Genomic DNA, 24,905 nt, shown 5'->3' on the forward strand with positions numbered 1-24,905 from the left:
TGCTGGGCTTGGGTGCTGTTGCTGTCCGCAGAAGAAGCATCCATTGGCACCCAAGGCCGCTACCATCAGAGCTGATGCAGTGTGTGGGACCGATGTCCTCTTGAAGGGTGCTGCCGTCTTCCGAATTATCAGCCCAGTTGGGCCATCTCCAGCGACTTGGCCAGTCGTACGTTATCAGGCAGCACTGCACTGCCTTTCTCCAGTAACTGCTGTTGAATGTATTTGGACCACACCCCAGCCACCAGAGTGTCCAGCATATGCTAATTCTCCCATTCTTGGGCTGTGTCATCTCATACCCTCATTTCCTTGTGAGTGCTTGTAGGATGAGGACATAGTGGACTCACCAGATTTCTGCTTCCGTTGCGAGAGTTGATGCCTTCCTAGGATGAAGTTTTGGCCCCCTTGTAGCAGGCCTTCAGCTTCTCAGCAGCCGCTGCAGAAGTCGTGCAGTCCTTGATGATCGGGAATCCTTTAGGTCAGACGTGTGAGAGGAGTGCTGACCTTTTGAGCTCATCCATTGAGTAGACCTCTTGCATGGCCAACAGGTACATTTGGAAGCACTGCAGCCAGGGCCTCCGGGGACAGAGAGTCAACGAGGAGCATCGCGGGATTCAATACCGCTTCCATCCCATTCTTCATTGAATAAAGTTTTAGCGCAACAGAGAGCACTCAAGAGCAGAGAGAGTACAACACGCTTTTATTCAATAAGAATGGCACACATGGTCTGTGGACTGAACTGGGCTTTTTGGCGGGGATCCAGGGTTTATATCAGGTTCTACAGGAGCAGAGTCAGGGGAGGAGCCGGTCCTTAGAGCATTGCATTCTCCAGCCAATTAAACTTGCCTTCTCTGTATTGAGAAGGCTGATATTTCTGACCCAGATGGTCCTCAAATTCATTAGCAAAGGTCTGTGGTGGCATAAAGATATAACGGATGGCCAGAAATAGTTTGTTTGCCCATTGCAACATGACTGATTGCACTCAGAGGCAAGTGAGAAGTACAAACACACTTTTAATAGGTTACAATCAATGGCTGGTGTGATAGTACAGATCTATCACTAATGGGCAGCAACCTCCTTTGAAGAAGACCGCAGAGCCCACCTCACTGACAAAAGGCAAAGGAGGAAAAACCCAACACCCAACACCAACCAACCAATTTTCCCTTGCAACCGCTGCAACTGTGTCTGCCTGTCCCGCATCGGACTTGCCAGCCACAAACGAGCCTGCATCTGACGTGGACATTTTACCCCCTCCATAAATCTTCGTCCGCGAAGCCAAGCCAAAGAAAAGATCACCAATGTACATAGTGTATATAGTTACTGTATCTAGACTGTGCTTACAGCGATTGGCTGAGAGCTAAGCCACACCTATTGTCTGGGCCTTAAAGGGTTGTGTCCCTAGCCAGGTCGGATCATTCCGGACTGGTCGGCCACCTGTGAAGAGCTCCGGTCTTTTGCTAATAAAAGCCTTGGTTCGGATCAACAAGTCTTTGGTTCTTTCGACGAGCTCTACAGCCGGTAAACTCAATAGTCCTCAGGTGAATCTGAAGTAAGACGGAAAAACCAGGGTTTATATTGGGGTAGGTAAGAGTCAAGCCAAGGGAGGAGCCAGCCATCTGAACAATACATAGACAGTGAATTCCAGTTCACTGCATTCACCCCTTCCTTCAGAATAAAACCTGTGGGTGAAAAACAGAGACCATTCATTAAAAAAAAGTGACTAATAGTTTACAAATATTTACAAGTTAAGCCTGTCAGTGTATCTAGTAATTCTGGTTGAGCACCTCAGTACTGGAAGACTTTGGGCTTCCTGAACTTCCTGGACCCCCTATGGTACAGGGTTACTGGGGCTTGAGGGCTCCAGCAATAGTCACAGAGAAGATTGACCCACTTCCTGAACAGAGCTATCTGGATCCCTGGGTGTTGTGCTCGGTGATTCCTGGCTTGTTTGAGGCATTGGATCCTCAGTTATGGTAGGTGCCAGGTCTCTATGAGTGTCCTCTCTGCCACCAGGGTATGCCATGTAGACATATGTTGGGTGGGCATGCAGCAGGTGCACCTTCTTGATCGGGGGGGGGGGGTCTAACTTGCTCCTCCTCATGTGCTTTCTCAGCAGGACTGGCCATGGAGCCATTAGCCAAACCAGGAGTGGTCCTGGATGTGGATTTCCTCTGGAAAGTGAACATGAGCTTGTGAGGAGTTGCACTGGTCGCAGTGCAGAGGAGTGACTTTATGGAGTGGAGCACCATGGGTAAGTCTTCTTCCAGCAGGAGTCTGGAAGGCCTTTGGACCAGAGAGCCAATTACAATCCATTCCGTACCATCGCATTCTCTTTTTCAACTTGTCCATTCCCTTAGGAATTGTAGCTAGTCATCCTGCTTGAGGCAATGCTTCTTACGAGCAGGTATTGGCGTAGCTCTTCGCTCATAAATGATGAGGCCTGGTCACTCTGGATATAGCTGGGATACCTGAACAAGGTGAAAATAGAGTGCAAGGCCCTGATGACTGTGGTGGTGGTCATGTCTGGGCAGGGGATGCTGAATGGAAAACATGAATACTCGTTGATGATGTTGATAAAGTACACATTTCTGTTGGTGGAAGGAGGGGACCCTTGAAATCGATACTGAGTCCTTTAAAGGGGCAAGATGTGTTTTTCAGATCTGCTTTATCGGGGTGGTAGAAGTGTGATTTGCACTCAGCGCAGACCTAGCAGGACCTGGTCATTTCTCTAATGTCCTCAATGGTGTAGGGCAAGTTGCATGCCTTGACGAAATGAGGCATCCGGGTGATGCGCAGATGGAAAAGCTCATTGTAAAGTGACCACAACTGGCCGATGTGTGCAGAGGCACAACTTCCTCTTGTCAGGGCATCTGGAAGTTCATTGAGAGTACCTTGCCTGTAATATTACAGTGGAGCCAGTGTCTGCCAAACAATCAGTCACTTGTCCATTTACCCTCACCTCCATTGTCGAATTATTCAATTGGTGAGGTATTGCCTGATCCAGGACGACCGATGCCAGTGGTCTGGAAATTATGTTGCTCTCCATGCGCTCCTCTTGGCCCGTGGGCAGACATTATGTCGTCAACCACGACGTGGGCAATCTGACCGCTCTCCATCTTGATCTGAAGGAGGACTAGGTGGCGTCGACCATGAGGCGTGGCAAGATGGCCACTGTAGCTTCCCACGATGTTTTACTTCCAGTAATGGGTCTCGCCATGAGGTGCAACAAGATGCTGGCAGCGAGCAGCATGGAGAGACTGTAGCCAGTACATCAGGACTTGGGCACAGGTCGAACGCCATTTTGGTGGTCACACATACGGTCGCCCTCTTAGCCCTGCAGACCTTCACCCAGTGCCCTTTCTTACCGCATCCTGAGCAGAGTCCATCACGGGGCATCAGGTGTGGGGGTGCTGTGCCTGTCCACAGAAGTAGCATCTCCGGTCTCACGTGGCTGCAGCAGTCAGCGCTGGGGCTGCAGGGGTTGTCTGCACCCCACTGACCTGGTCTTCTGAAAAGGCACTGCTTTTGCCCGTAAGGTCATCAGCTCTTAGTTGAGCCTGTTCGAGTGCTTTCGCCAGCTCCAAGATGGTGGCCAAGTCTTTCTTCCCCAAATCTAGCAGTTGCTGCCTTACATATCTTGACCTCGCTCATGCCACGAGGGTGTCCCAGATTTGTTTCTCCTTTCTCACTTGGGCCCTGACCATTTTGTAGTCCCATTTTCTAGTCAGGGCCCACAGTTCAAGGACATAATCATCCAGTGACTCACCCGGACATTGCCAATGTTGAGAGAGCTGCTGCCTTGCCAGCATGTCATTCTGAGGCCTCATGTAATGGGCCTTCTATGGCAGAGTTATAAGTTGCGCAGTCCCTGATAACAGCAAACCTCTTGGGGCCAACTTGAGAGAGAAATGCAGATCTCCAGAGACTATCAGAGTTGAAGACATCTTGTGTGGCTGTCAGGTAAGACTGGAAGCACTCGAGCCAGAGGGTCGACCTGGAGTGTGCCTGGCTTCAACAGGGCTTCCATCCTGCTTCAAAGTTAAGCTATTAAAATTGTAACATGACTGATTCACTAAGAGACAAGTGAAGAGTACAAACACGCTTTTAATAGCTTACAATGGCCGGCAGACACAATAGTTCTCAGGCGAATCTGAGATCAGGCGGGATAACCAGGGTTTATATTGGGGTAGGTGAGGGTGGAGCCAGATATTTGAAGGACATAGAGAATTCCAGTTCACTGCACCCTTCAAGGTCGCAGCAACTTATTCACTTGCATCATTCAATAACCATCAGGCCATGGATCCTTAACCACTTGAATGCTTGTCACATATTGTGCTCCATATCACTATCCTACAAGCCCTCGTTTGTCAATACAGATGGGGTGCACTCATTGAGTATCAGACCCAATTCCTCTGACTCCAAGCATAATTTCGCTTCTTTGACCTTGTCTGCTCTTATCCTCTCCCTCACCTTGTTTTTAACGTAAGTATAGATGGAATGGCTTGCGATTCTCTTTCATCCTGCTCTTGTCCAAAACATTTTTTTCTAAGGACTAGATGGAGCTCTTCCTTGCAGCCTCTATATTCCTCCAGGGCCCTCATGCGATTCAATGTTCTCCAACCTCCAATAGTGTCGCAAGATAGGAATCAAAGGTTTCAGGGTTCAAGGGATAATGTTGGAGGAGGCGATGATTGAATAGATGGGGATCGGGTGTGTAAATCTTACATTGCTCCGCCATTTCATAGAATTATGGAACCTGAAATCGGACTGACCGTCAATTACATTATATTGAAACAGTGGCCACTTTCACAGCTGCGACCTATTTCGAACAATGAGAAATTAAAAATTAACATTACTTGACAAAACAAACCCCGTTTGCATTGTGCAATTAAAATGCAAATTGGGACGATGAATCACAGAAAGTCAATCAACTCTTGAATGAGCGGATTAAAGAGCAACACATGGGCAAATACATGAAAGTTCTGCCTCGCTCAATTATTTACTTCCGAACACGCCCATCTCTTCCCTGTGCACAATATTTATTCACGGCTCCAAAAACTCAACGTTGCACTTGCTCCAGGAACCCCCCCCCCCCAGTGAGATGAACAACCCCCGCGAGTGAATACTTGAACCCGACAGGAACTCGGAGGAGGCTTCAACGTCGCATTGCCCCGCGGATACTTTTTGAACAACACACCACAGAGCAAGACATCGGGACCTGTGTCGGTGCAATTCAGGTTGGAGGGACGAACGCTGCTTAATTCAAATGAGTGCGGAAGATAGTTTTTAAAAAATCTGTTGTGACTTGACAACTAATATTTTCATTACTGGGAACGAATGGTCTAGTTTCAATACTGTATATTTGTCATTGGGCTGTATTAAGAAGCTAAATACAGTTGCCGTCTCTTCGTGCAACCCTGTATCCACTGAAAAGCCGTGAGATTGGCTTAAACTACAACCCTCACTGGCCTTATTGAGATTCAGGAAACGATCTCGAGAGTCCAGAAAACCACAGAGAAAGAGCCCCCACTTCAGGTTGCCAGGAATATTGCCGCAAGCGACGGGCACGACAACTGTGGCGAGAAAGCAGGATGTTTTAAGCCGTGCTTCGGATCATTTCCAACCTAGTCGAACTTGGGGAGGCGGGAAGAACCCTGGTCCCCCCCCCCCCCCCCAACTTTGCCAACGCGCGTGAACTGGGAGCAGAAAGGTGGGGAGATTCCAGCGCAGCCCCCGAGCTCGAAACAGCCCGTCTTCGCTTCTGGAGAAGAGTCGGCCGTCTATTAATGAGCAAGTCGGATTGATAACCGGAACCCCCCCCCCCCCCCCTTTACTCGGCGATAATTGCACAGACCTGCCGGATCGGAGAAGTTTTAATTGAGATCTGGAGGGTATGGGGAGGAACTCTTCTGTTCACCAGCTGTAACTCAGCAGTGAAGCGCCCGCACCACGCTGTCCGAGCTGACTTGGAAATTATTCCACTGAGGGCTCTTGTTTGGGTGGGATGCTTGATCGCAGCTTGTCGGGATATGCGGGAGAGCAGGAATATGGGCGCCAACAACTCCCATAAAACCCCAGTCTTTGACGAAAACGAAGACGGTAAGATATCATCCTAGTAAATGTTTTAATACCTTTACTATAAAATCCTTGCCCCCTTTGTTCGAACCACTTCTACTGTTAATTGTTCCGACCGCTTAAAATCAATGGATACTTTCCCCGTGTGGTGTCGATTTATCGTAACATGTTTTTCCCACTGAGAGTGAAAGATTCCTGTTCAGGATCGAGCAAACAATCGGCACTACTTCCCAATCCCTGAATATGATTTTAACGTAACATCAGGAAGAATCCGTGATTGTGAAATAGTTTTTCAAACAACTTCTCATCAGTTGGCCAGAAATAAAATTTTCAGAGACCGCTCCAAATTAGATGTCCTTTTCATGGATTATTACAAGTGGCTCAAGTTCATGTTTGATACAAAACTGACGCCAACTTGATTTGGGGGAGTTAACCAGGTACGATACGAAGACGTTTAATGTACTGCTAATTCCACGGAATGGGTTTTTGGCTGCGGGAGGACTGGCAAAGCCGATTCGGGCATTTCGAATCCTCCTCCAGGAGTTCGTGGGGATTTAAGTTTAAACTCGATTCGGTTCTCTTGAACAACTCTGCATTGCGTGCCCCAGCCAAACACGTTCGGAGGTTCTCACCGTGTCAGGTCTAGTGAAGTGTGGCCAGGATGTGGAGGAACTATTTGCTCAAGACTTAGTTGACGGAATTGCAGCATGTTCATTTTAGGAGGTCAATAACACAAAAGGTGTTGTGTGATGGTACAGATCTATCACCAATGTATCTAGTGAATATAGTTACAGTATCTAGACTGTGCTTACAGCGATTGGCTGAGAGCTTAGCCACGCCTACTGTCTGGGCCTTAAAGGGTTGTGTCCCTAGCCAGGTCGGATCATTCCAGACTGGTCGGCCACCTGTGAAGAGCTCCTGTCTTTTACTAATAAAAGCCTTGGTTTGGATCAACAAGTCTTTGGCTCTTTCAACGAGCTCTACATGTAGATTTTAATATTTTTGCACCTCTATTCGATTTTTGGTCAGCAAAGTTCTGGCTACATTAGGGGACATATTAATCTGGTATTTTATTAACTTATTTTGAGAAATATATTTTTTGTTATAAATACTACTGTTTACAGAGAGGGCTGGATTTTTAAATTCCACTTGTGTATTAATCCAAATACAGAATATATCAATCACATAACCTAATTATAATACATGACTTTTTTAATATATGTGTGTGTGTCAGTGTATATAATAAATATATAAATATAAATATATAAATATAAATATATAAATATAAATATATAAATATAAATATATAAATATAAATATATAAATATAAATATATAAATATAAATATATAAATATAAATATATAAATATAAATATATAAATATAAATATATAAATATAAATATATAAATATAAATATATAAATATAAATATATAAATATAAATATATAAATATAAATATATAAATATAAATATATAAATATAAATATATAAATATAAATATATAAATATAAATATATAAAAATATATAAATATAAATATATATATATATATATAAATATAAATATAAATATATATATATATATAAATATATAGATATATATATATATATAAATATAGATATATAGAGATAGAGATAAGAACACACCAGATTATTGAAATAAACTTGTACCTTGGCATTTTAATATATTAATGAATTGACTCCAAGGAGCTGATGATGTCAGAAATATAGAGGATGACTTTCATAAATGAATACCTACAACTTGTAAATATGGACACAAAATCTTCAAGATGGAATCCTATCTATTTCTCAAATTGTATGTAACCTTCTCAAGGGGAATGCAACTACAAATTTCAGCGTCCAGTCCCAAATGTGAATCTGATTTCCATGTTACCGCTATACATTTTCTTGCAACTGCTGATGCAATTTGCACAATTTTTTGGAAACAAATTAAGTTACATTTTTGATCTTATCCCTGATACATTAGCTAATAAGAAAAGCAAAGGATCTTGAGGGAATTTAACTCCCATAATCTGTTCTAAAAATGTTCCTAGTTCCATCCAAAATGGTCTCAATTTTGAACATGACCATGTGGAGTGTAAAAAAAAAAAAAAAAAAAAAAAAAAAAAAAAGTACCCTTTTGATACACTAAAACACTTATCTGATAAATCTGATTTCAGTCTATGTAATTTCTGTGGAGTAAGGTACAATTGATGTAAGAAATGATACTGTACTAATCTGTACTTAAGTTATTGTATTTGCCATACTATCATGACAAAGTTCTAGCCAATTTTTCTCCAAATACTAATATTTAAATCCATTTTCCATCTCGGTCTAGACCATTGAATACCTTATTTACACATTCCTATTCGCAATAATTCATACATAGCCAAAATATTTTTTTTAACAGAAATCATAATTTCCATCTCACTCCTTTCAGACAATAACATTGTTGGACCTAATTTATCACATAAATACACCTTTATTTGATAATAAAAAATATTGTATTATTCTGTATCAATAATTGATTAAATTATTTTTAATTGATTAAATGTCATTAATTTTCCCTCTTTAAAGAAGTCCGTTGTTTTCTTAATTCCTTTAGAAAACCAAATGTCAAATAACTGATTATTCATTGTGAATGGTATAAGCCTATTTTGTGTCAATGGTGTTTTATTAATTACATTATTTCTCATTCCCATTTCCAACATTTATTTTATCCCATACTGTAATCAAATGTTTCAGCAATGGTGTATCCCTCTTCAGTTATTAATCTCGTGTCCCATTTATAAATAAAATCTTCACACATCATCACTCTTATCCATCTCTATTTTAATCCATGCTAATTTCTCTCCTTCCACTTAAAAAAAACTCATTTGAGCCACAATATAATTTTTAAAATTTGGAAGTTGTATAAATTTCCATGTTAATTTTTGTAATGAAACCCTCAATTTTACCCTTCCAAAGAAACTTTCTTATGAATTTATTCAGTACTTGGGGAAAAAAAACATTTGTGAGACAGATACAGGCAATAATTGAAAGAGATATTGTAACCTTGAAAAAATATTCATCTTGATACAATTAGCTCTACCTAATAAAATTATAGTAAATCCATCATTTATTTTAGATCCTCATCAGGTTTCTTAAGAAAAGGATTATAATTCATATTAAATATATTATTTGAATTATAATCCATTCAAATCCCTAAATATTTTATTTCATTCTTTGGCCATTTAAATTGGGTATGTTTACACCGCATATAATCACCCCTAGTGAGAAGCATAATCTCACTTTTATCTCAATTCACTGTATAATTTATTCAATGCATTTTTCAGTTCAGTCAAATAAATTATTACATCATCTCCAAGTAAATTAATTTAATATTCCTCTCCACCAATTTTGAACTCTTTTAATTTTAGCATCTGACCTAATCAATTCTGCTAATGGTTCTATTGCTAAGACAAAGCTGGAGACAATGGACATCCTTGTCTACTAGATCTAGTTAATTGCAAAAATCAGAAATGTCCATTTATTACTACTTTAGCCCTTGGTTCATAATGCAAGGCTTTAATTTAATCTATTTGTCCAGAACCATATTTTTCAAGAACTTTAAATAAGAAATCCCATTCTAATCTATGAAATGCCTTTTCCACGTCTAATGCCACTGCTACACTTAAATCTCCTCTTTTCTGTGTGCAAAATGAATGATACTTAATAATGTAGTAATATTATCTGCTGACTTTCTTAACAAAGCCAGTTTGATCCTTATTAACTTTGGTAAATATTTTGCCAACATTTTTCTAATATTTTATAATCAGCATTTAATAAAGATATTGGTCTCTGAATATGGCTTTAATGGAACTCTATCTTTTTTGGAATCATAGTTATTATTGCTGTTTTAAAAGATTCTGGTATAGCATGTGTTTCCTCTGCTTGTCTTAGCACTTCCATAAATTGAAGAATTAATAAATCTTTAAACTTTTTATAAAATTCATGCAGAAACCCATCCTCTCCTGGAGATATCCCTAACCACTATTAGAGTAAAGGGAGCATCCAATTCTCTCTTAATCTTCCAGATTCAATTTAGGTAAACTAATTTGAGATTCCAAAACATCTATTTTATTATCTTTCATAGATACCAACTGGTATAATTTTGTATAAAATAGTTTAAAATTTACATTAATTTCTTGAGGTTTTTAAATCAGAAAGCACGTTCAAATTATTCTTTCATGCGGTAATTGTTCTTAATAGCTGTTCGTACTTTAACTGCCAAGCAAGAACCTTGTGTGCCCTTTCACCCAATTCATAATAACTCTGTTTTATTCTCATCATCACTTTCTCTATTCTATGTTTGTTAAGTATTATTTATTAATAAGAGATTTTCATATATCCTCACTAATTTGCCTCTAATTCCATTTCCAAACCGGTAATGTCCATCTCTAATTGTTCTATTTTCTTCATATAATCTTTCTTGTGAAGTATAACTTGTTATTTGGCTACATAAATATGCCTTCATTGCATCCTATAGATACATTTATTTATAACCAAGTTAGAATTAGTTTCATAGAAAATTCTTCTGTCTTATAAATTCACAAATATTTTTCCTTTTTATTCTCTATCCACCATTGTGATTGCCATCAATAGAGGAGAATAATTAGATAAAGTTCTTGCTTTATATTCTGCTTGTTGGATTCTACTGTGAAGCTGTGCAGATACCAAAAATAAATCGATCCTGGAATAAGAATTATGTGAACTTGAATAAAATGAGTAATCTCTTTTTTCAGATGGTCTTCTCCAAAGCATCTACTAAATTTAAATCTTTTATCAATGATAATGTTGCTTTAGTCCAGACTACAACTCTGGTAGACCTGTCTAAGACTGGGTCTAAACAAAAATTAAAGTACCCACAAATTATTCTCATGTGGATTTGCCAAATTCAAAAATTTTTTCTGTATATAACTTTTTTCATCTACATTGGGCCCATACATATTCATAAAAATCCAGTTTTCTAAAAAATGTTTACAATAAATCATAACATCTTGCAGGATCAGAGTATGTTTTGTATTTTAATTGGAAGTTTCTTATCTCTCAATATAGCTTCACCTCTTGCTTTTGAATTAAATTAAATAAAAAGCTATAACCTTTCTTCCAAAGAGCATTTTTCAAAGAGTTAAATTTTTCCCATTTTTTCAGCAGTTTTAAAAACTAATGTCAAGGTAGAAAAAGACTACTTCCACTGTATTCCAATGATCCCCTTCTCTCTTTGGCTTGGTTTGCAGCAAGTTTATCAACTTCTCCCAAAATTGAAAGCGAAGGAACTTTATCAATATGGGTCGTGGCCTTTGTTTAGATGGTGGCCAAGGTCTTAAAGCTCGGGGGTAAAACACAGGATTCTGTTGACACTGTGGTTAAATTAAAAACATGCACCAATGCTGGAGAGTCTCAGTAGATCAAACAGTGCCTTTATGTAGCAAAGGTAAAAATACATCACCAACAGTTTGGGCTTGAGCCCTTCATCTTAAACCTCTATGCGCCCTTTCTATTTCAATATCTCCTTGAAATTGGACGTGTCTAAAAGTTTCTAGAATCCAACATTGAAGAAAGGTTATCATATTATCTTGATATTGTTCATTCTACTAAAATTCTCTTATGTCCACTTTCTCAGATAATCGTTAATCTTCCACAGTAATTGCATCAATTTCCATTTTCCCCATTCCCTCTTGCACCATTTTGACACCAAATTCCACATTTTTAAATTTACCTTCCATAACCTTCAAATCTTTTTTTGCATTGTTTACAATTTCATAATATCTCTTAGTTTTCTCCTCTGATTTTAATATCCAATCTAATTTGTTTGAGCTCTTTCATTATAAGAGATGTCTCAGGACTTGTTCTTTGAGTTTTCATTCTGCTCTAGACTTTAATACTTCCTCTAGCTGCAGTTGTATCTTCTTCTTCTTCAAGCTCTTCTTCCTGTAGAATGTGTTCTTGTACCTCTTCACCACTGGATTGAAGTCCAACAAGATATTCACCTTCAAAAGGCAGTAATTGGAGCAGATTACCTTCCTTAACGATGTCTTCGATCTCCTCCAATGTGCATTTGCGCATCTTGCTTCTCTTCATTATTCCTTCATATTTGCAGCAGTAATGGTGCTGCAGTTCGCTGTGTGCCCACCTTTAGAGCCTTTGTTGAATGGTAGAGACTTTTACTACAGCACCCAGATCCATTTGTAAGGTGGGCCTTCCTTGATCTTGTTTTTTGTTCTGTAGAGTTCCTGATGCTCCAGCAACATTCTTTTCCTTCTTTGGAGGCTTTAATATCAGTTCTCTGTAAATTATTTTACACTTTCTTACACTTTAATTTCTGTCTCTTTACTTTTATTTTACCTTATTTAACTGTTTTTTGGGAGAGCCAGATTTCCATGCCCTGACTCTGTCATCACGTGACATCCTCCGAGAGGCCTGATACTTAATTCAACTGCAACTTTTGGCTGATGGCACAGAGAATTCAATTTAACAGTACATAATCTCTTCAGTAGTCAGACAACCATCCACAACACTTGGCTGTGGTCATGTAAAAGATAAATATATGCTGCAGTAGCAAAATGTAGTTCAAAATCTGCATTCTTATAATTAGTAAGGATTAAAAAATACCAGCAGTAACTTGTTTCTCATTTAAAAAAAAAACATTAAAAATAATACTCTTTGAAAACTTGGTGTTGTTTTTGTTTTAGGGAAGAGAATTCAATTTCCTTTATAATTCTGCATAATTACATCCCTGAAAGAACATTTTGAATGCAAGTGTGAACATCAAATAGTATGTTTTTTTCCCCCCCCCCCCAAACAACTCAGTATAACTATAAATGTATGAGAAAAATAAATTTAGCTTGAGAATAATTTTGGCATGACTCCTGATTTGATTAATGATGAAACAATTTTCAGACCATTGAAATACAAAGTCAATTTGCAAGTTATTTTTAGACATACTGAGAGTCTCATTTTAACAGAGAGCAGCATATGCAACAGACATAAAACAGCAGAGCAAAACCATATCAAGGGATTACCCATAAAGGAAATAATAGAACACATAACACAATTACATATGTGCAGAGAGGCGATGAAGCCATGAGCACAGGATCCAATTGCTCGCCATCTGGATTTGAAATCCTTTTAGACTCTTTTCACACCCATTTATGTTTCTGATTTAATTTTTGCTAGTTCTTTCAACAGGGCATCCGGCATTCTAAGCTCAGGTTAGTGGGGAGGAAGGAGAGAAAAGGAAGCAGACTTGCATTCTTTTACTGCTGTTTATGGAATGAGTACCCCTCAAATTGTGTATTCCAATGAAGCATTAGACTCGTGCTGTACTAAGGAACGGAGGCAGCTAATTCATTGGACATAGAACAGCCCAGGAGAGGAACAATCCACTTGGCCCATAGTGATGTCCAAATTAAAGTAAAATTCTGCTGCTTGTACGATACATATATATCCATCCATTTTCTGCATATTCATGTGTCAACCCACATCATTGACCATTTCCATCTATGGATACTGCCTGGCCTGCTGAGTCCTTCCTGCTCTTGCTTCTCTTTGCAGTACATGAAAATGCTGGAGAAACTCAACAAAGGAAATAATAGGAAGTCAACATTTTGTGCCTAAACCCTTCTCGGGAGTGGCAAAAACTGGAATAAGAAGATCGGGGAGGAGAACATGCTAACAGATAAAATGTAATAGATGGATACAGGTGGGAGGTTAGAAAGAAAAGAAGCTGAGAGGTGATAGAGGGAGAAGGTAGAGGGCTAATAAAGATTCTTCTCTGATAGAAGAAGGAATGGAAGGAGGAAGGGAGACAGGGACGAGGGAAAGGAGTAGATTTGGGAGGGGTTTAACAGAAATTGGAGGAGTCAATATTTATGAAATCTGGTTTGAGGCTGCTGTGATGGGATATAAAATGCTCTTCCTCCAATTTATGGATGGCCTCAGTCTGGCAGCACCTGATGCCATGGAGAGATGGGTCAGTATAGCAATGAGGTGTGGAATTGGTGGTTGGTCATTGAGTGATCCTTGCAGCAGGCAGAGCAAAATATTAAATGAAGCAATCTCCCAGCCTGTGTCCAGTCTCTCCAAAGTACAGAAGGCTGCATTGGATACTGTAAATAACCCCTATAGATTGACAAGGAAGAACTATTTTGGGCATGAATAATGTTGAGGGAGTAGGGGTAAGTAAGTTTAGCACTTGAAAAGTAGTAGGCACCAAGGGGATGATCGGTGGGAAGGGACAATGGATGAGGGAGACACCGAGGTAGTAATCCTATGGCAAGCAGGGAGGGGGAAGAGTTTCTCTTTGTTCATTTAAGCTTTAGCATCTGCAGACTTTTTTGGATTGAAAAGGCATTGGCCTGAAATATTGGTTCTTTTTCTCTTCATGGCTGTTGCCTGACTTGTTGAAATTTTACACTATTTTTTGTTATTTCAAAATTTGTGTATTATGTTAACAGATAATTGTTTCATTTATCTTAGTCAAGGGATATTTTTAGGGAGGATGCCAAGAAAGACTTCCCTGCTGTGCTTGAAGATAGCCGAGTGTGATGTATTAAGGAATTTGAGGCTCTGAAATCAAATACCAGGTGTGGCCATTGTTCTCTCAGTAAGGCAATAAACAGGTATTTTTATCATTCCACCATATGTTTTCAGCTGGAGTGGTAGCTTGATCCCTCCAAAAGTGGAAAATGGCAAGGTGACCTGCGAATGATATCCATCCAGATCTCCCCTCAACAATGCTGAGCGCTTTTGCTTCACCATCCAACAACATGGCACTCCCTTAATTTTACAAATTAAAAAAAAAATTTCACACTGTGAACCATATCAATTAAAATGCATACAAACATTTCCCTCTTAAATATACATAGTGGCATTTTCTCCCCTTTTTTCCTCCCTCCCTTCCCTCCCCCCTTCCCACCCCCTCCAAGCCCATTTAACTGTTCAACATATCCAATACAATAAACCCATTAATGTCATTGCACATTGAAAATGAACAAGAAAATTGTGTCATCTACTTTTGCACACTGGATCAAGTCGTTTTGTCTTCTTATCATTTTAGGGGGTGTAGGTCCGCAGTAGGTCCTCTCGTGTTGTGTTCCATGTATGGTTCCCAAATTTGTTCAAATAATGTGACTTTATTTTTTAATTTTTTTCCAATGAATACATTTATTAATTTCCATGTACCATTGCTGTACTCTCAGGCTCTCTTCTGATTTCCAAGTTGACATTATACATTTTTTTTGCTACAGCTAAGGCTTTCATAATAAATCTTTTTTGCACTTCCCACTTATAAAATATATGTTCTGGTACCTTCTCCCCTATTTTGTCGAGCTCTATCTTAGTCCAATCTGGTTTTTTCCTTGTCTGATTAAAGATCTGATAAATACCTTAATTGTGCTGCTCTATAATAATTTTTAAAGTTTGGTAACTGCAAACCACCTTGGTTGTACCACTCTGTTAATTTATTATTCTCGGTTTTCCCCCCTTTCCATAAGAATTTCCTTATTATTCTCTTTAGTTCATTGAAGAATTTCTCTGTTAAGGGAATTGGTAACAATTGAAATAGGTATTGTATCCTTAGGAAGACATTCATTTTAATGCAATTTACCCAACCTATCAATGTTGGTGGCAATTCTTTCCAATGTTCTAAATCTTTCTGCAATTTCTTCATTAATGGCTGATAATTTAATTTGTATAGGTGTCTTAAATTATTATCTAATCTAATACCTACGTATCGGATTGCTTGTGTTTGCCATTTAAATGGTGATTCTTTTTTAAATTCTGTGTGATCGGCATTACTCATTGGTATCGCTTCACTTTTATTTGCGTTGATCTTGTACCCCGATATTTCTTCAATTTCTTATGTATTTCTTTTATTGATATTTCTGGTTTTGTTAAGTATATTATGATGTCATCTGCAAATAAACTGATTTTCTACTCCTCCTCCTTTATTTTTATCCTTTTTATTTTCTGTTCTTATCAGTTCTGCCAATGGTTCTATTGCTAAAGCAAAAAGTGAGGGAGATAGTAGACATCCCTGCCTAGTTGACCTACTTAATTTAAATTGGTTCGATACATATCCATTTACTGTCACCTTCGCAAATGGTCCATTATTTAATGCTTTAATCCAATTAATATATTTTTCTGGTAGGTTGAACTTCTGTAATACTTTGAATAAATAATTCCATTCTACCCTGTCAGGCTTTTTCTGCGTCCAAAGCAACAGCCTCTGTTGGTATCTTATTTCCTTGAACTGCATGAATTAAATTAATGAACTTGCAGACATTATCCGCTGTTCACCTTTTCTTAATAAATCCAGATTGATTTTTATCCAGTCTTGATTTTCTATTTTTGGTACGCAGTCGGCCAATCAGTTTGCTAATAGTTTTGCTATTGTCTTATAATCTGAATTAAGTAGAGATATTGGTCTATCTGATGCTGGTGTTGGTGGATCCTTCCCTGTCTTTTGTATTACTGTAATTATTGCTGTTTTACATGAGTCTGGCAGGTTTTGTGTTTCTTCTATCTGGTTCATTACATCTAGGAGAGGAGGAATTAATAACTCTTTAAATGTTTTATAGAATTCTATTGGGAATCCATCCTCTCCAGGCATTTTATTGTTCAGCAGCTTTTTTAATATATTCTGTATTTTCTCTATTTCAAATGGTTTTATCATATTGTTTTGCTCCTCTTCTTGCAATTTTGGTAGTTCAATTTTAGCTAAAAACTCTTCTATTTTGTCTTCTTTCCCCTTGTTCTCAGTTTGGTATAATTATTCATAAAATTCCTTAAAGTTCTCATTAATCTCCAATAGCGATTAATGCAATAGTAATCCAGCTTTATATTCAGTTTTCCTAACTCTCCCTTGAATATAGACTAACAACAAAAACATATCAATCCTTGAGTATGTTTATGCCTACTCAAATATGAGTATTCCTTCTCCCTTGGGTGCTGCCTCCTCCATATATCCATAAGTTTCATTTCCTGCATTGATTTAACCATAAATTTGGCTACTTTATTCTTTTTGCTAGTCTTTTGTCCCGTTTTATCCAACTTTGGGTCCAAATTAAGGTTAAAATCCCCTCCTATCAATATATTCCCCTGCGTATCTAGAATCTTCAAAAAATATCTTGCACAAACTTTTGATCCTCTTCATTAGGTGCATTTATTGATCAAATTCTAGAATTCTGACTATATCTGACACTTTATCATTATATACCTCCCTGCTGGATCTATTATTTCCTCCTTTATTTTGAATGGTACATTTTTATTGATTAATATAGCTATACCTCTGGCTTTTGAATTATATGATGCTGCCGCTACGTGTCCTACCCAGTCTCTCCTTAATTTGTTATGTTCCACTTCAGTTAGATGCATTTCCTGCACAAATGCTATATCTATTTTTTCTTTTTTCAGTAAATTAAATACCCTCTTCCTTTTAATTTGGTTATGTATTCCATTAATATTTATAGTCGTATAGTTCAACATGGCCATCTCATAATCTGTTTACACCTCATTTCTACTTCCTCACCACCACCTTCCCCCTTTTCCCCATTTTCATCTCTCAGTTTTCCCTTTTTGAACTCAATGTATGACAACACTTCTAAAACATAAAATACTTCAACAACTCCCACATCTAAAATTCCCTTAACCCCAAGTGTCGCCCTCCCTCTCTGAGTTGCCCCTTGTCCCTTGCCGGGCAACCACAATTCCCCTCTCCATTTGTATTGCGAACCTGCTCGCAAGCGTCAAGTGACTGTTATTCTCTCCCACCCAACTCCCTCCAGAATAGACTTTTATCTTCACATTTAACAGAGCTCATCCTCTTTTTTTTCCCCCTTCCCTTTTCTTTCCCTTCTTTAGTTCTTGCTGATACATTATTTTTACATCTTTATATGCAGTTTGTCGTTATTCTTCGTTCTTGTTCCATCTCTTCCTCTCTCCTTCTGTCCTGCAGGCATTCTGCAAATTCTCATTCTTTCTCCGGATTTGAGGACAGTCCGTTTTGCTCCCCCGGGATAAATATTTTAAGCACAGCTGGATATCTTAACATAAATTTATAGCCTTTTTTCCATAGGATTGATTTTTGTTGTGTTAAACTCCTTCCTCTTCTTTAGGAGTTCAAAACTTGTGTATGGGTTAAAAAAAAATATATTTTGACCCTTGTATTCCAATGGTTTTTTTGTCTTCTCTAATTTTATTCCTTGCCCTCTCCAGTATATTTTCTCTTGTCGTGTATCTCAGAAATTTTACTAAAACGGATCTTGGTTTTTGTTATGGCTGTGGTTTCGGGGCTAGTGTTCTGTGTTCCCTCTCTATTTCTATTCCTTCCTGTATTTCTGGCATTCCCAGGACCTTTGGGAATCATTCTTTTATAAATTCTTTCATATTTGTGCTGCCTTCATCTTCCTTTAGGCCCATTATCTTTGTTATTTCGCCTACTATAGTTTTCCATTATATCCATCTTCTGAGCTAACAACTCTTGTGACTAACTTTTTTGTCACTTCCAATTTTCTTTAAGTCATTCACTTCCATTTCTACAGCCATTTCTCATTTGTCCACATTTTCTAATCTTTTCCCTATTTCTGTCATGACCAGCTCTATTCTACTCACTTTTTCTTCTGTACTTTTCATTTTTCTTTTCATTTCACTAAATTCCAATGTCAACCATTCTTTTAATGCTTTCATTTGTTCTTGAAATTTTTAAAATCTATATACTGTCCATCTATTTTACCTTCTATTCCTCTGTGCAGAGCTTGGTCTTCCTTGTCTTCTGTGTCTGCACCTGTGTTTGTGTCTTCTACTTCTCTTCCTTGTATCTGTGTCTCTTCTGACTTTCTTGCTGAGCTTCTTGCCTCAATTTGCTGGGTGTTTTTTTTTTTCATGGCTTCTTGCTGTTGGTCCTCTTCTTCTGGACTAGTTATCTGTAGGGCCTCCTGTTGCTGTTCTTCTTTCCTATCACTCCCTTTCCTGTTGCTTTCCTCTTCCAGCTGAGAGCCCTGCTGTCACACTGTGTTAGTTCACTCCTCAGCTGGGCCCCCCTCCCGTCGGTGTTTTTTTTTCTCAGTTGCGCACTTCTGTTTGGCTCAGAGAGCCATTTTTGCAGTCCAGAGGTCGCAACTCTGCAGGGTTGTCACCAACCTTGGGGAGCAGGCTCTTTTCTCCATGACAGCTCCCTGTTTCTTCATGCAGGTAAGGCCTTCTTCTTTCTCTTCTGGCGTCTTTCCTTTTTTTTCCCGTTGTTTTTGCTTTTTCCTTCTTGGGTGCTATTTTCTTTCTTTTCTCCACAACTTTATCTTTAATTTGTTGTGTTTTATGTTTCTTGAACTTTGTGTTTTCTTCACTTTATTTCTTCTTTTCTGGAGAGAGCTGGTGTTCTCCTACCGGCCACTACTCCATCACGTGACTCCTCCATCCAAAATATTTGTTGAAGGATCAGTAATGCCACACCCTTTCAGCTTTGGGAGCAGAAATGCTATCATTGAGCCATGGCTATTACATTTCATTGTGTTTGTAAAATAATGACCAAAGTGAGTTTAGAGACACCAATGACTTTTTCTTGAAAAAGGTAAGAGAAGTGTATGTGTCAGTACCGTTTCTGTCTTGTTCAGGAAATAATGTAGACTCAACAATGTAACTTAGAGGAACCACTGAAATGAATTCCAAATACAGTATAGGATATCCTTTCAAGACTAGGAACAGCATTCAGCCACATGCAAAACTGATTCAATATCTGCCCATTCTCATCCACTCTTTCATACCCAAGTCATTTGGCAATTCCTTGCAAAAATCATAAGCTTTTCTCCGGCCCCTGCACCTTGTTACAAAATGTAAATAAATAATGAGGCTAAAAATTATTTGAAGGTCCTAATTGTGGCCTTGAATGCTTGCTAATCAGAACACTGCAGATATGTGCCCAAACTGTGAACCTCTCTCATCTTTAGTAAATTATCTCAAAAAGTTGCAAGGACATGTTATCACTGAAAAGTATAACTGATCTCTCACTTTTAGTGCTTATTTTCTTCCTTTTTTAAATTAGTTTTTCTATTTCTAGCATGTTTTCTATTTAATACAAATTCCATCCTCTTAATCTTTATTTTTCTTTGCTTGCCTTCAGCAACAAAATACAGAAAACGTGTTAAATCGCAGTGTGATGGATTGTATGGTATTTTATATTGTAGAAAGATATGTTTTTGAAAGAGATAGATTGTGGGAGTAGTGTAGGTCACAAACAAACACTTCACAAAACTGATCTCATTTAAAATACCAGAGCTCTGCTGAAGCCAGACAGTCCAGACTCCAAGTGCTTTTGGAAAAACTTTGAAGAATGCCTTTTATAGACTTCACAAGTAGATGTTAATTGGATATGCTGTGGAGTAATGGATTATTGTTTTGAAAGCAACAAATAAATGGACTCAGAAGAAAACAAAAAGGAACTCTGTGGTGACCTGCAGAAGAAGAGGTTATTATTTGGAAAACCCTGATGGGCAAGTTTCTTCGGCAAGACACTGAAGTGGCTGATCGGAGGGAATCACTTTGTGTCCAATGAGCAACAAATCTCTCTCTGAAACCAATAAGAACCTTTCTGAGCGGTAACCATTTCAGTACCAGAGCTTGGTGAAAATTCATATGTTAAATTCTGTGCACAGTATAAGAATTGCCTGATACCGGTGAACTTGGAGGAGTGAGAAGTGAGATTGGACTGTGAATCAATAACTTTTCTGAACTTGTACACATTACCTACACATGCACTTAGAATTAGAAGGGGGTTAAGTTAAGGTAATAGTGATAAGTTAAAGTTTGAATTTTTTTTAAAGAAAATTTAAAAACTACTTTTATTTAAGTAACCATTTGTCTTGGTGAATTTCTATAGCTGCTAGGTTTTGGGGTCTTTTAGGCCTGTAACAGCTGATACATTGATTATATATAAATCCCAGATAGATCAGTGAGTTATAATTCTGTAGATGTGAAAAGGCAGAGACATCTTGAGGTAGCAAAGTGCCACATTTAAAAAGGTGTATAAACGGGGTGGTGTAGCATGGTGTGAGCGAAGGATATGGGAATACGCCTCCCTTGAGAGAATTAATTATAGCTGACTTCTAAAAAAAATTGTTTTTAAAAATTCTAAATAATTAGCATTCAGAATCTGCCTGCATAGTTTTAAGCATGGCAGCAAGGAAAGGGAAGTCTCAGCCAACTGGAAGAATTGTGTTGAAGGAAGTTTTAAAAAAAATATTGGGCCTACCTTGATGTCGGAGCCTTGGGCTGAAGTTCCTCTTCCTCCATAAACAACGAGAATAACAGCTGCGTAATTCCAGATGATGCCAGCACCACTTCCCTGAGTAGCTGAAGAAAGTAGCACTGGAGCCCGGCGGGCGGAAGGCGGCCCTGGAGCCCGGCGGGCGGAAGGCGGCCCTGGAGCCCGGCGGGCGGAAGGCGGCCCTGGAGCCCGGCGGGCGGAAGGCGGCCCTGGAGCCCGGCGGGCGGAAGGCGGCCCTGGAGCCCGGCGGGCGGAAGGCGGCCCTGGAGCCCGGCGGGCGGAAGGCGGCCCTGGAGCCCGGCGGGCGGAAGGCGGCCCTGGAGCCCGGCGGGCGGAAGGCGGCCCTGGAGCCCGGCGGGCGGAAGGCGGCCCTGGAGCCCGGCGGGCGGAAGGCGGCCCTGGAGCCCGGCGGGCGGAAGGCGGCCCTGGAGCCCGGCGGGCGGAAGGCGGCCCTGGAGCCCGGCGGGCGGAAGGCGGCCCTGGAGCCCGGCGGGCGGAAGGCGGCCCTGGAGCCCGGCGGGCGGAAGGCGGCCCTGGAGCCCGGCGGGCGGAAGGCGGCCCTGGAGCCCGGCGGGCGGAAGGCGGCCCTGGAGCCCGGCGGGCGGAAGGCGATCAAGCTATAGAGACTACAAAAATAAGTGTGCACGCATGAAAATTTGCACATGTGTAGAACCGATCAAACAATAATGCAATGGGAGACTGGAAAAACAGTTCCCAGCAGTGTTATTTTACAGGATCTGCCTCCCTTGGAATCAGAGGCAGAATCAGAAGTAATTTTTTTTTCAAGGTTAAGTGACATAAAGAAGAAGATGATCAAGAGAGAGAAGTGGAGGAAGAGAATGAAGGTGAATATCAGCAGGCCCAATTACTACAAGAAATGAAAACTATGCAGGTAAAGGCACCTGCAGCTAGGGGACAGGGTATGGGCAGGCATTTGATGAATCAATTGAGTGATAAATGGCATGATGTTAATACTCAATTTGAATATGTTAAAGGAGAGATGAAGATTATGAAAGAAGAAATGAAATATTAAAGTAATAAAGTAAAAACACAAGTTCAGAAAATTGAAGAAAATTTGTAGGTATATCATGAAGTGGACCAATGTAAAGATGTGGTTAGTAAGTTGGAAGATTCAGTTGAGACAAAAAAGAGCTTTTACAAAAAGTTGGCATATTAGAAAATCATAGTCAAAGAAACAGTATGAAAATTGTTGGATTGATAGACTATTTTGAAGGTCCCAATCCTGTACAATTTTTTTTCAAAAATGGTTATCAGAGGTTTTGAGACCCGAACATTTTCCAAGTGGAACTGAACTGGACAGAGTCCATAGGGCAAGCAGAAAGAAGCCGTTACCTGGTCAGCCACCACATCTGATTAGATGGTTGTTTTATCAGGATAAAGAGACCATTTTAAGAGCAGCTGTTCAGAAGGGTCATCAATTCCAAAGTCCATTGGTAGTGGGCGCTAAGAAAGTTTTTTTTTAATGCAGATTTGAATGTGGTGATTGTGAAAAGAAAGGAATTTAATCCTGCAAAATCAGTTTTGTGGAAGAAAGAATGTGTTCTCTTTTTGTCACCCTGTTGCACTTGGTGTTTTGGAAGATAATCAGGCGAGATTTTTTTTAATTATATGGAAGTTTTGGAATTTTAAAATTCTCTTCCAAGTAATAAAAGGGCTCAACAAGTTGATATGCAAACTGCAGATATTCAGCAAATTGTGAAGATACAAGTTGGAGAGAAAGCATTGACACAAGAGGAAATGGATGACCTTGATGAAGAACAAGTCGATAGAGATCTTGAAGCAGCTGTCTATACCTAAAGATGAATGATTTATTTTTTTGATGTTTGTATAATGATTGTTCTTTCGGGGTGGGGGGGGGTGTGTGTGAAGAGAGTATTGATCTTCTTCCCTAGCTTATGTGCCACCAAGTGGCGAGAGCCACTTTCTGCACAATAGAGGGAGGTAGTACTTTTTTTGGGGAGGAATTATTCTCTTTTGTTTCTTTCTTTGGATGGAGATGTCAAGTGTGATTAATAGTTTTGGGATTTGGGAGGTCCAAGAGAAGAGGCAAAGGGGAGTTTTCAATTTTTGGAAAGTGGCTTAATGGCTAATAGTAAGGTATTAAATTTTGTAAGTTTTAATATAAATGGACTTAATAACATGAAAAGAAAGAGGGTATTAGCTTATTTGTAGAAAATTAAACTTGATATTGCTTTTATCCAGGAAACACATTTAACAGAGAAGGAACATCAGAAATTGAAAAGCAATTGGGTAGGAAAAGTGGCAACTTCAACTTCTAATTCTAAAGCAAGATGTGTGGCAATTATGTTAAAAATAGTGTTACCTGTAAAAATCCAGAGTGGTTATTGATCCTTTGGGAAGATTTGTTTTGGTTTACTGTCAAATTTGTTCTGATATGTGGACATTGAATATTTATGCACAAAATATAGATGATGAAGGATTTATTAGAGATACTTTAGTTTTTAGCTGAAGTGCTTGGGAAAAAAAAATTGATAGGAGGGGATTTTAATTTGTCTTGATCTGGTTGTGGACAAATCAATAAAATCAGTTATTTGAGCTAAAGCAGAAAAGGTAACCTTTAATGTAATGAAAGCATTGAATTTGTTAGATATTTGGTGAAGATTAAATCCTAAAGAAAGGGATTAATTTTTTATTCACATAGACATGATTCTTATTCTAGGACTGATTTGTTTTTGATCTCGGCACAATTGCAAGGAAGAGCTATGAAAGTGGATTATAAGGCTAGAATTTATCTGATCATTCACCACTTTTAATGACATATTTGCTTTTGGAAAAGGAGCAATTGGTTTATAGGTGGAGACTCCATTCTATACTATTAAAGAGGGGGTATTTTTGTGATTTTATAAGAAAGCAAATTCAGGAATTTTTAGAAATAAATTATACTTCAGTTGTTAATAAATTTATTGTTTGGGATGCATTAAAGGCATTTTTGAGAATGCAGGTAATAAGTTTTATGGTAAAAAATTTAAAAAAAATATTTGAAAGAGATTGATCATTTAGAAATAGAAGATTTGGAGAAGGAATTACAAATAAAGGTTTCAGAAGAGAAAAGAAAGAAATTAATAAAGAAAAAACTTCACTATAATATGATTCAGACTTGTAGAATAGAAAATTAATTGAGAGAACTAAGCAAAGACATTATGAATTAGGAGAGAGGACCCATAAGGTTTTAGCTTGGCAGTAAAAAACTGAAAACTTCTAGAATAATTAATGCTGTTAGGAAAAGCTCAAAGATGATTATTTATAAACCCCAATAAATTAATGATTCTTTAAAAGATTTTTATTCTAATTTGTATCAATCTGAGTTTACAAGAGATGAAGTTGAAATTAAGAATTTTTATCTCTGATAAATTTATCTAGTTTGAAACATCAAGATCAAAGACAGTTGGATGCTCCTTTTACAGCAAGAAAAATTGGTGAAGTACTTAGTTTATTGCAAAATGGTAAGTCTCTGGGAGAGGATTGTTTTCTGCCTGAGTTTTATAAAAGTT

General features: G+C 38.9%; 1 protein-coding gene across 17 annotated transcripts in view; it reads left to right on the forward strand.

Annotated features, from left to right (window-relative positions):
- The first annotated feature begins 5,095 nt into the window (after positions 1 to 5,095).
- The window catches only part of LOC138757878 (serine/threonine-protein kinase 32B-like), a 267,585-nt gene continuing 247,775 nt past the window's right edge, over positions 5,096 to 24,905 (forward strand). For 7 of the 17 annotated variants that reach the window (XM_069925913.1, XM_069925927.1, XM_069925925.1 and 4 more), the window contains exons 1-3: positions 5,096 to 5,234; positions 23,596 to 23,643; positions 24,775 to 24,857. Coding sequence is in view for 1 of the 17 variants with exons in the window: in XM_069925924.1 (XP_069782025.1) it covers positions 6,027 to 6,096 (70 nt within the window). In the remaining 16 variants the exon portion in view is untranslated. The other 10 variants (XM_069925922.1, XM_069925928.1, XM_069925914.1 and 7 more) reach the window with 9 other exon arrangements.

This window comes from Narcine bancroftii, chromosome 3, assembly GCF_036971445.1.
Source record: "Narcine bancroftii isolate sNarBan1 chromosome 3, sNarBan1.hap1, whole genome shotgun sequence".
NCBI classification, from domain to species: Eukaryota; Metazoa; Chordata; class Chondrichthyes; order Torpediniformes; family Narcinidae; genus Narcine; species Narcine bancroftii.